This window comes from Microcebus murinus, chromosome 6, assembly GCF_040939455.1.
Source record: "Microcebus murinus isolate Inina chromosome 6, M.murinus_Inina_mat1.0, whole genome shotgun sequence".
NCBI lineage: Eukaryota > Metazoa > Chordata > Mammalia > Primates > Cheirogaleidae > Microcebus > Microcebus murinus.
In genome coordinates, this window is record NC_134109.1 from 62,328,760 (window position 1) to 62,342,100 (window position 13,341).

Consider the following 13,341-nt stretch of genomic DNA (forward strand, 5'->3'; position numbering starts at 1 on the left):
TAAGAATTATGCTAAATCTATTCTGCCTGTGCTCTATAAATGGAACAACAAAGCCTAGATGACAGTACATCTGTTTACAGCATGGTTTACTAAATATTTTAATCCCACTCTTGATACCTACTACTCAGAAAAAAAGATCCCTTTCAATATACTACTGCTCATTAACAATGCAACTAGGTACCCAAGAGCTCTGATGGAGATATAAAAGGAAATGAATGTTGTTTTCATGCCTGCTAACATAACATCCATTCTATAGCCCATAGATCAAGGAGTAATTTTGACTTTAAAGTCTTATTATTTCAGAAAAACATTTCATAAGGCTATAGCTGCCACAGATAGTAATGAATCTGCACAAAGTAAACTGAAAACCTCTGGAAAGGATTTGCCATTCCAGATACCATTAAGAACATTTGTTATTCTTGGGAGGAGGTCAAAATATCAGCATTAACAGGGGTTTGGAAAAAGGTGATTCCAACTCTCGTGGCTGACTTTTAGGGGTTCAAGATTTCAGTGGAGGAAGTAACTGCAGATGTGGTAGAAATAGTAAAAGAACTAAAATTAGAAGTGGAGCCTGAAGATAGAACTTAACTGCTCCAATCTCATGATAAAACTTGAACAGATGAGGAGTGGCTTCTTGTGGATGAGCAAAAACATGGTTTCTTGAGATGGAATCTACTCCTGGTGAAGATGCTGTGAACATTGCCAAAATGACAACAAAGAATTTCCGAATATTACATAAACTTAGTTAGTAAAGCAGCAGCAGGACTTAAGAGAACTGACTCCAATTTTGAAAGAAATTTTACCCTACTATGGGTAAAATGCTATCAAACAACATCACACATCACAGAGAAATCTTTACTAAAATAGTCAATTGATGCAGCAAACTTCATTGTTTTCTTATTTTAAGAAATTGTTACAGCCACCCGGATCTTTAGCAAACACCACCCTCATCAGTCAGCAGCCATCAACACAGAGGTAAGACATTTCACCAGTGAAAAGATTATGACTTGCTAAAGGGTCAAATAATTGTTAGCATTTTTTTTAGCAATAAAGTATTACTTATGGTATATAAATTTTTCACAGACTACAATATAGTATAAATATAACTTTCTTATGCACTAGGAAACCAAAAAATTCATGTGATTCACTTTATTACGATATTGCCTTTATTGCAGTGGTCTGGAACCGAACCTGCAATATCCCCAAGGTGTGCCTGTAATGAGGTTGTCATCCATTCCATGGAACAAAATGGAACACATACAAAGAGTTGCTAATTAGTATTCAGAAAGTAGATCTTTCTGCTTGTATTGGTTTGTCTCTGTGAATTTTCCAAAAGAATGTCTCTTTCCAAGCATAAAGCATTTGATTGTATTGTTAACATGTCTTAGAGAAATATAAAGTTGATATAATAGCTTTTTCTAATTTATAACATTTCATTATCTCCTTCTTACCTCAAAGAAACCTCTTTATTAGTGTTCAAGTAGTTTCTAAAAAATACTATAAATTTAGATGGAGCTTTTATATTCATTATCTTATTTGATCCTTACAAGTCTGTAAGGTTAGCAGGTGTTCCACAGGTAAGAATAAACAGCCAAAGAGGTAGTTGGCACCTTGTTAAACATTACTGCAAATAAATAAGAGAATTTCTTATAATTATCTTGCAATAAAGCAATGATAGTTATTTTTACTAGTAATTTAACACAGAGAATCAAATACCAAGTGCCCACATGCATATTATTATTCCAGGCACTAAAACAAAGGGAATACTAAAAAGTGTCAACTGGCCACAAGGATATAATATGTAGTACAGCAAAAAAGACAGCATAATACCTAAAATGAAAGAATTTTTCTCTCAGAGGGGGAGTAAAATAACATGCATTTTTTAAAACTTGCTTTCTTTAACTTATACCTAGAAAAAACAGCTGTAGCCAGGTACAATGGGTTCACGCCTATAATCCTAGTACTTTGGGAGACCTAGGTAGAAGGATTGCTGAGGCCAGGAGCTCAAGACCAGGCTGAGCAAAAGCAAGACCATGTCTCCATAAAAACAAAACAAAACAAAAAAACCCAGAAAAATTACCAGAGCATGGTGGCACTTGCCTGTAGACTCAGCTACTCAATAGCGTGAAGCAGGAGGATTGCTTGGGCCCAGGAAGGCTTCAGTGAGCAATGATGATGCCACTGCACTCTAGCCCAGGTGACAGAGTAAGACCCTGTCTCATTAAAAAGAAAAGAAAAGAAAAGAAAAGAAAAGAAAAGAAAAGAAAAGAAAAGAAAAGAAAAGAAAAGAAAAGAAAAGAAAAGAAAAGAAAAGAAAAGAAAAGGAAAGGAAAGAAAAACCAACAAGATGAAAGTAGTCAAGATGTGGGTTTTATAGGAATAAATTAGGATGGTAAGAAAGATAAGGGGGCACAAATCTTTTCACATAAACAGTGATAACTAGTCACACTAGCTTTGTCATTTGTTCAGTTAATATTAATTGCATTAGCTCTTGCCCAAGGTACTCTATGAGATACTAGGATAAAAAAGAAAAAAATGGTGCATTCAAGCAGCTTACAGTCTAGTTGGGAAGATGATACAGACACATATAAAACACCATTCACTGATTCAACATTTCCTGAGTAGCTGCAGGAAGGCACTAAGTTTGGTACCATGAATAATACAAAGATGAATGAAAGGGAGCCTAGCTCTCCAGGGAGTAATAGTATGGTAGAGAAGATAACACAGGAATGTAGGATTTCAATGAAGCATTACAGGAGTAGTATAAATAAAATGCTATGTGATTTACAAAGAGGGAGAAGTGATTCCTAACTAGGGGTTTGGGAAAGATAGCAGAGAGTAGACTTTTAAGCTAGATCTTTTAATAGTTTTGCAGGATTTGGGTACCCACTGATTTGGGAGGAAAGACAGTCTAAGGGATAATCAAATGTGTGCAAAGACAGAGATATTGGAAAGTAAAGGTAAGGGGGAATCAGTGAGTACACAGGATTGTTTGGAGGGATCTCAGGTTATGTGAAGAAGTTTGGTGGGAAGGAAAGGGAAATCAAATCACGGCAGAAGGGCTCAATGGGAGTCTAAACAACTTATGTTGTTCATGGGATATGGGACATAAGAAAAGATAGAATACCGAGTATTTTAAAGAGTTCTAGAGTCTAAGAACTATATAATTCTCACTTGAATGTAAATAAAATAAAAAAAGAACAAAAAATAAATAAAGAAAGAAAAGAAAAAAAAGAGTTTTAAAGTCAATGATAATAAAGGAAAGGAAAAGTAGGCATAATTAGAAAACAGGCTTAAATTTAGTTGAGCCTTGAAGAGCAGACATGATTCCAATAGGCTGTTCTAGGTTATGTAAAACTCTTTAGCTGGTGCCATAACCTCTAAATCCTGGAAGTTGGCTCAATTTTGGTATCTGTTTAAATATGTTAGTTAAGAAATGATATTGGCCTGAATAAAATCAAACCTCAGGAACCAAGCCTTGAACAAACACTCTTTAACACACAGACACACACACAGAGACATAATCATAATCACACGTCCCCCAAATCCCCCTCAACATCCTTTTTGGTACAATATTTTTATTGTTTGTTATTTTTTCTAATTATAAAATAAACACAAATTCAATGTAGAAAATCTAGTCTTTTCATTGCTATCAGTTTTAATATTTATATAATAACCTGCAATATAAATGCACTAACACTGACTGCTAGAATTCTATTCAGAAAGCCAGTGAGCCTTTAAACTAGCCAAATGTTCAAGACCAGTACGGATTAGTCCAAAGATAATACTGGCCTTTCAAAGAACCACTTGGGGCTCTACTAAAGGCCAAAGAAAAGTGCTTGTAGACTGTCTCCAGATATTTCCTGGAATGTGTGAATTAAAGAGGTCCAAAGTAGTCTCAAGAAAAAATTACTGAATAGAGTAAGTACCAATACAGACCATTGGTTAGATATTCATCATATAAGGGTAAACAGATTTAGACATATTCAGGGATAAATTTATTTTTATCAGGAATCACTTAGATTAGAATAATTTCAACCTAAATGGGTTTGAAAGGATTAGGGCTAAACTCAGAAAAATCAATGAGCTGAACAATGTTGGGCAACTTGATGTAGAGGTTAACAACATGAGCTTTAAGCTCTGTTAGAACTGATATGAACCTTAGCTATGACCTACAGTAACTGTGGAATCTTGAGAAAGTTATTTAACTCCTCTGAGATTTAAGAAAATAGGAATAATATAACACATATGAGAACTGTGAGAATTAAATATGAAAATTAATGTATGGGAGATTGTCATTAAATGGAAATTTATTATTAACAGGCATTTACCATCATACCATTTCATATAGAGATCTATTATCCTTAAAGAATTAATGCTTTTTATTAATTTTTAACTATTAAAAATATATATTTATTATAGAAAATTTATAAAATATTAATAAATACTAATCTTAATTCTAGGGTTCAGAAATAACTAAGTTTGTGTATTTTTCAAAAGGATCTTTAGTAACTGGTCTAATTAGAAAAAAATAGATTAGACTTAGAAAGTAAAATATTATGTTATGTTTCTCCTTTAGAATTATATAACACTAGTAGTTCCCCCTTTTTGCTTTCTTCCCCAAATGCCAAGAAAAAGCAAGGAAATGAATGCTCCACATTGTGTCATATTTATTCTTTTTAACTTTTTTTTTTGAAGAGACAAAGTCTAGCTATGCTGTCTCTGCTGGTTTATAGCCCCTGGTCTCAAGTGTCTCCCACATCAGTCTCCAGTAACTGAGATTATAGGCCCAAGCCACCACACACCACACCATTTTATATTTGTTCTTTTAGGCTCGTCACTATGAAGTGTTCTGCATCCCTCTCACACCCAGAGTCTCTTCTTCCTTTGAACCACCATATCATGGGGTTTAGATCTTTTGCATAGCATTTCCCCTACTCTGGATTATAGCTATCCATGTTGTTTTCTTACATGCCACTCTTTCCTGCTCCTCACCTTACTACCTCCTACAACTGGAGCTTTTAACCTGAGGACCCTAAACTTCCTTAAAGTATACATAGGATTAGTGTTTCTGTATATCATATATAAATACATTTTCCTGGAGTGCATTCACAGTTATTATCAAATTCTAAAAAAAAAAAAAGATTTCAAAGCTAAAAAAGGTAAGGAACTCTAGTCTAGGAAAATGACAGGGATTTACTTATCCTTGGATCCTCACTGCAGTCCCCAACCCCAGGGCCGCAGGGGTTAGGAACTAGACCACAGGGCTCCAACACGCCCTGTCCTGTCCATGCAAAAATTATCTTCCATGAAACTAAGGAGGAGGATGGCACAGCAGAGGGTGAGCAACAAATGAGCCAGTGAAGTTTCATCTGTATTTACAGATGCTTCCCTTCGCTTATATCACCACCTGAGCTCTGCCCCCTCCCCTCACCCAACCATGAAAAAATTATCTTTCATGAAACCAGTCTCTGGTGCCAAAAAGGTTGGGTACCACTGCAATGCTTAGCATCTATCTTGTATGTGAATAAAATAGAAATTTGTTGATATAAAATTTTATTAATAAATCATAAAATCAACTTAAGATTTTTGTGTGATCTTTTAAATATATTTTCCTCCTTGGTCTTCCAATCTTAGCATAAAAAATACTGTTTCTGAAAGTAGAATGGTGTTTGCCAGGGCCTCAAGAGAGTGGAGGAATAGAGGGAGTTATGGTTAATGGACACAGAGTTTCAGTTTGGAAAGATGAAAGTTCTGGAGATAGATAGTGGTGGTGATTGTACAACAATGTGAATGTAGTTAATGCCACTAAACTGTTATGTATATTTTACCACCACCACAACAAAAGTACTGTATCTTAGCTCAGGTAATATTTGTTGCCTACTACAGGGTAGACTCTTCATCAAAGGAAATGAATAAAGGTTAAATTTTAGGATATAAAAAAGAAAGAGGAAGCAAATCAAACCCCAATCTATATACATGTAAAAGCAGCAGTTACTTCATCATGAAGCATAACTACTATTTCTTTTACAATGGCAATTATGTGCTTGCTTAAGAATTTCAGGAACTAGCAAAGAATAGTTTACAATAGCCAAAACTGTGGGACTTTCCCTTGGAGGAAAACGCTGCAACAGTTAACCTTCAATTGTGTTGCAGTCTGGCTGATGCCAGCCAGACTACCAGATGGCCCATTACTCAAGATAATCATTGGAATAAGACATGCTGATGGGACCATTTCCCCTTTAAAACCAACCCTTGGTCAGCCTGAGGAACTTGAGATGGTCTTGGCAACATTAGTCTGCCATCTCCTCAGGTTACCAGCTCTTGAATAAACCTCCTTTTCCTTCCACCCAATTGTTGTCTTGAGGTTGGCTTTCAAGTGCTGAGCAGCCAAATCTGAGTTCAGTTACATACTTTGTTGGATGGGAGTATAAAAACCAATTTATGTGGGGTAATTTAACCATCAATCTTGTTCAAGGGGGCTGTTACCTGAGTAAACAAAAGTAAACAAAAGAAAACTACTTAGGAACATCATTCTATCTGTGTGAAATAAATTAAACTTTTTCAAGGTACCGAGTTACTACTACTCAAGGCATAAATGATAGTTTAGCCCAATTTTATCACTGTATTATCCATATAAATAACATGAGCATTTTTTAAGCTTGCAATAGGCATTTCAAGGTACCAGGGCACATTTTTTTCAATGAACATTTAGTAAGTATTCTTAAAATTTAGAAATATAAAAGACACAAAACTACTTAAAAAAAGGAAAAGCAAAAAAAGAAAAATCACAATACAGTGATTACAAAAACAATGAATTATTTTCATATGTCCCTTTACTGCCTTCTCATACTTTACAGTCTACCTCCCAAAAAGAAAATCTCAGACTCCATTAAAGTTACAAAGATACTAAAACATCAAAATACTCATATTAATGAGGCACTGCTGATATTTATAAATAACATGTATATCGTGTCCAAAACTTAGATTTTAAACCTTTTGATGAATAAATGTCAATGACATCATTTAGATAACCAGCAAATAACTGACTTGCAAAGACATTTAAAAATGCTATCATTTTCCCAGAAGTCCTTTTAATATAGAGATTTGAACTATTTCTCCAGTGGCATATATGAAAATCTTTAGAAGCAGATTCAATATAAAGGGTAACTACAATACTAATATTTCAATTCCATATCATAAAAACGTTGTCCACTACCATATTGAAATATTACATCATATAACTTGTTTATTGCTATTGACTTTAACATTAAATAATTGGCAGAATATAAAACTCTCCCATAGTTGTATTTACTTTTTTTTTTCTTTTTTGAGACAGAGTGTCGCTTTCTTGCCTGGGCTAGAATGCCATGGCGTCAGCCTAGCTCACAGTAACCTTAAACTCCTGGGCTAAAACGATCCTTCTGCCTCAGTCCCAAGTAGCTGGGACTAAGGCATGTGTCACCATGCCCGGCTAATTTTCTCTATATATTTTTAGTTGGCCAATTAATTTCTTTCTATTTTTTTAGTAGAGACAGGGTCTCGCTCTTGCTCAGGCTGGTCTTGAACTCCTGACGTGGAGTGATCCTCCTGCCTCAGCCTCCCAGAGTGCTAGGATTACAGGTGTGAGCCACCACGCCTGGCCCCATAGTTGTATTTACTAAAAAGCCAATATTCCTAATATTTACTCTTATTCAGTATTCATTCAATAAATATTCACTGAGTGCCTATCGTGTACCAGTGCTATAAGTGCTGCACAACAGTGAATCAAGCAATCATGTTCTACCTATATAATATTTACGCAGTACTGCTTTCTAGAAGACAGATTTATATTATCATCTTTTCAAAGTGTCTTTATGTTTTTGTAAATATACTTATCATTCTGGTAATATTTTGAAAAATTCAATTTATGCTTCTAATCTCTAATGAAAAATTTATAAATGGTTATTTTTTAAGGCAAAAATGTTTGCCTAACATGAGGTTTTTCTGTATAGCAGTAACACACATGAAAGAAAGCACAAATTACTTTAAACTTTTAAGATTTACCTGAAATGGGAATATTCTGTGAGACTGATAACTGCACATCTCCAGTTCCTGGCGGCATATCAACAACTAAATAGTCCAGTTGACCCCAATCTACCTAAAAACCAAGATGACATAAATAACATTACTGTATAACAATTCCAGTGAATCAATATAAACTAAATTAATGTGTTAGTAACAAATCTAAAATAACAACCCTTACTTGAACCAGTTACCAGGTACCAGGCACTGTGCTGAGGGCTAAGGACACATGGAGAATAAATGACAGTCACTGACTCTAGCAGACCTTCTGTGAATGATAAATTGAAATTTCCTGATGACCCATCCCCACTAATACACACACTAATGTTGAACCCATTTACAATGGGCTTCTATTTAGGACCAATCATTTATTTTCACTTGGTATAACCCACATTTTGCCTAAGAAGGTCTTAAGTTTTTGTCCTTTGTTTTTTCAATATAGCATTCATGTGCTAATATAATTTTTTAAAGTTTATTATTTTTCTTTCATCAAAATAAAACACACTAATAATGAAAACCAAAACTTAAAAGAAATATTCAAAATATAATTAGAGTCCCAATACTACTATATTAATATTTTGATTATTTTTAAGGCAATTTTTCAAAAGTATCTATACCCAGAAAATTCAGCTACATAACCAAGTCCTTAATGCTTAGCCTTAATATAGTTAGGTCTCAAGGGTATATTAAGTACTTTTCTCTTCAGATAGTTCTTCCTACTGAGTCCCTAGTCTCTGTGAATGGTCCCAGGATCCTCTCAGTTACCTGACACAGAAACTTGGAATCATACTTAACTCTTCTGTTTCCTTCACTACCCCCAGTCAGTTATTTTGCATTCTAAAAATCACTCACATGCATCCACCTCCCCCTTTCTTCATTGCCAAGAACCCAATGAGGCCATCACCATTTATTACTATTAAAGCATCCCAACCAATATTTCTGCTCTAGTACTGCCCATCTAATCTGTTTCTAATAACACTGAAAAATGGTCCATCTAAAAATGCAAGTCTGATAGTGCCACTTTTTGTTTAAAACTCTTTTATTGCTTTTAGGATAAAGTCTGAGTTGAAGCTCTAGAATACTCTGCCTGGTCCTCTTCACTTGCTAATTCCTCCTCATTCTTCAGATCCCAGCTTAAAATTCACTTCATCAGGGAAAACTCCTCTAACTCCCAATAGATTAAATACAGTGTTTCTATTATGTACTTCTCATTTAGAATGTGTATTGAGTACCTGCTATATACTTGGCATTGAGCTAGGTACTGACAATTAAATAGTATCATGGCCCCTGCCCTTACAGAACTTACCATATAGAGATTCAAAGATCTTAAGCAGATAATCTTCCAAATAAATATATAATTACAAGTTTCATAATACAAGAAGACAGTGAAGACAGTAAAATGTGCAAAGGGAAGAGCTATAAGCTTTGAGAAACTGAAAGAAGATCAACATGGCCACACAGTAGTGACTGAGGAAAAGGGTGTCATTCATATATTGTTGTTTCATGATCTGCCTTCCTATAAAACTATAAGCTCAGTTAGAACACCTTAGTACAGAATGAACACACAGAAGATGCTTACTAAGTTTTCTTTCAAGGAATGAATAAATGAACAAATGCAAAAGTTTATTTTTTTAACCTAAGTAGAAACTATGCATATAATTCCATATTCTGTTTAAAACTTAATAATATACAATATTAATCATACTTTCAAAATAAAAAATTTAGGTGACATTAGGTCAAATTCTTTCACATATTAAACATATCTATTCAACGCTTTTTTATTAAGAATCAATTAGATGTCAGGCATTGTTCCAGGTGATGGACATAGAGCAATGAACAAAATGAAATTCCAGCCACCATGGAACTGACATTTTAGTGAGAGAAACATGCAAAAAGACAGACAGACACAAAAACCAGAAATCAGTAAGTGCTATGAAAAAAACTACTACAAGTGTCCCCTACTATACATTATTTGGTTTCTGATTTTGACATCTAGGTGAAATAAGAAGAGATGTTTTAAAAAGATCTCTTCAATTCCTAAGTTTCAGATAGCAAGTATTTAAGAGTTCAGCCAGCAAAGGTTTTATCAAAGAATTTATATGAATCTCTATGGTCCCCAATATCAGATGGTGTAGAACAGTGTAAGAAGAACACTCTTACATTGCTGGTGGGACTTCAAAGCCCTAAATGAAGTGAGAAAACAGCTACTGCAGATCTGAAGGAAAGCATTGTAGCCAGAAGCCATAGCAAGTGCAAAGGCCCGAAGATGGGGATATATCTGCTGCATTCAAGGAATAGCTAGGATTTACAGACTTTCTAAAATAATCATCATTCTCTCTCTCCTTCCCTGAAATTGTTTTTCTTCAAAACATTCCTCAGTACCTGACATTATATATTGATTTATCTCTTAGGAATCCTATGCTATGCTATTTCCCAAACATATATATTCAGTATCATATAATGACATACTTTAAGAGAATGAGGAAATGATGAACATAGATTAATTTTCAATACAGGGCTCTTTGGCTTGAAAAATAGTTACCCCAAGGTTACTCATGGCTACCATCTATGAAACTATCCCTCAAAAAGATAAAGGACATTTTTCATTTTATATCCTTGGCACTGAAACTTCTAGCACTGGCAGACTGACAAGTCTCTTTGTTTTCAGAGAACATCAAATGACTGGTGCCAACAATTCATCATTGTTTTTCCCTGGCATTTAATCATATTTATCATGTTACCTTCAAATTTCTTATCTCTTTAAGGAGAACTACTATTTTTATAGCTGATGTGATTGCTTTGGGGGTCTTCTTCATAAATTCTTTGCCTAGGCCAATATCTGAAAGAGTCTTCCCTACATTTTCTTCTAGGATTCTTAAGGTTTCATGCCTTAGGTTGAAGTCTGTTATCCATCTAGAATTGATTTTTGTAAGAGATGAGAGGTGGGGATCCAACTTCAAGCTTCTGCATGTAGCTATACAGTTTCCTCAGCACCATTTATTGAAAAGGGATTCTTTTCCCCAGTATATATTTTTGTCTGCTTTGTCAAAGATTAGATGACAATATGCAGATGGTTTCACATCTGAATTCTCAGTCCTGTTCCAAAGGTCCATGTCTCTATTCCTGTGTCAATATCATGCTGTTTCAGTTACTACAGCCTTATAGTAGAGCTTCAAGTCTGGTAGACTGATACCTCCCAGTTTGTTCTTTTTGCTTTGGCTATACAAGGTCTTCTCTGGTTCCACCAAAATAAATGGGACCTGATCAAATTAAAAAGCTTTTGTACAGCCAAGGAAACTATCATCAGAGCAAACAGACAACCTACAGAATAGGAGAAAATATCTGCTCTCTACACATCCAATAAAGGGCTGATAACAAGAATCTACCCTCTAGCCTGGGCAACAAAGCGAGACTCTGTCTCAAAAAAAAAAGAATCTACCTAGAACTCAAAAAAATCAACAAGAAAAAAAATCAAACAGCACCATTAAGAAATGGGTGAAGGACATGAACAGAAACTTTTCCAAAGACGACAGAATAATGGCCAACAAACATTTTTTAAAAATGTTCAACATCTCTAATCATTAGGGAAATGCAAATCAAAACCACAATGAGATATCACCTAACTCCAGTAAGACTGGCCTTTATCAAAAAAATCCCAAAGCAACAAACAGGGGTGGATGTGGAGAGATAGGAACACTCTTACATTGCTGGTAGGACTGCAAATTAGTGCAACCTCTGTGGAAAAGAATTTGGAGATACCTCAAAGAGCTACAAGTAGAACTAGTATTTGATCCAGCAATACCACTATTAGACAACTACCCAAAGGACCAAAAGTCAGTCTATAATAAAGACATCTGCAGTCAAATGTTTATGGCAGCACAATTCACTATAGCAAGGATGTGGAAACAACCCAAGTGCCCGTCAATCCATGAGTGGATTAATAAAATATGGCATATGTATACAATGGACTACTACTCAATTATAAAAAATGATGGTGATCTAGCACCTCTTATATTTTCTTGGATAGAGCTTAAGCCCATACTCTGAAGTGAGGTATCACAAGAATGGAAGAATAGGCATATGTACTTGCCATCAAACTGGCACTGACTGATCAATACTAAGGTGGCTCAGATAGTAGTAATATTCTTTGGGGGTAGCGGGGTTGGCGGTGGGTAAATCACAACTAATGGACCCAGTGAGTGTTGTCGGTTGGGGGGAGGGCATGTCTCAAATCATGCTTGGGATGTGGCAAAGTCATACCATGTAACCGAAATGTTTGCACCCCCATAATTTCCTGAAATAAAAAAAATTAAAAAGATTAAAAAAGAGAACTACTAGGCCGGGCGCGGTGGCTCACGCCTGTAATCCTAGCACTCTGGGAGGCCGAGGCGGGCGTATGGCTCAAGGTCAGGAGTTCGAAACCAGCCTGAGCAAGACCCCGTCTCTACCAAAAATAGAAATAAATTAATTGACCAACTAAAAATATATATACAAAAAATTAGCCGGGCATGGTGGCGCATGCCTGTAGTCCCAGCTACTCGGGAGGCTGAGGCAGTAGGATCGCTGAGCCCTGGAGATTGAGGTTGCTGTGAGCCAGGCTGACGCCACGGCACTCACTCTAGCCTGGGCAACAAAGTGAGACTCTGTCTCAAAAAAAAAAAAAAAAGAGAGAACTACTATTAAGACTCCCAGGAACTAAGAAATACCTCACTGGTAAGGCAATTCATTTCAAATTGCTCTTAAATTGAATTTAAACTCTGAAAAAAGAACCTGGCCCACCACCTTCATCACACATAGTAGGCTTTCCATAAAGTCTTGCTGACTGGGATTGAAATAAACAAGCGTCAATATCTGAGTTCCAGATTTATGGCATTCACTAATACTGTACTAACATTGAAATATACTGGCTGTTAGAAAGTTCCAGTTCTCTTGTAAAAGAACCACTCAAAGCACTGATTGTAGAATGTTTTGAGGATTCTCTAGATTCTACTTAGTGTTTATTTACTTGTATAAATTATGTTTTACTAAATATAAAGTAGTAAGTACTAACAAAATGCTCAAGAATTTCATTTAGTAAAACCCAGTGGTGGATCCAGGTTTTGCATGACCTGAAGCATATATAATTTGAGTGATCCTCTCTAAGAATAAGAATACAAAATTGTGAATGCAAATTAGGTACAAACGTAAACAATTATTTGGAACACAAAAAGAAATCACCATAAAATGCTGAAGCCTCAGAGATTCACTTTCCTTTCTCTGAGATCTTTTGAACAACAA

The 13,341-nt window shown here is 35.4% G+C and overlaps 1 protein-coding gene across 2 annotated transcripts in view; it reads right to left on the bottom strand.

Annotated features, from left to right (window-relative positions):
* Positions 1–13,341, bottom strand: part of NUBPL (NUBP iron-sulfur cluster assembly factor, mitochondrial) — a 217,485-nt gene that overhangs the window by 46,657 nt on the left and 157,487 nt on the right. For both annotated transcript variants that reach the window (XM_012773436.2, XM_076004115.1), the window contains exon 7: positions 8,047–8,140. In XM_012773436.2, coding sequence (XP_012628890.2) covers positions 8,047–8,140 — 94 coding nt within the window. The remainder of the gene's footprint in view (positions 1–8,046; positions 8,141–13,341) is intronic.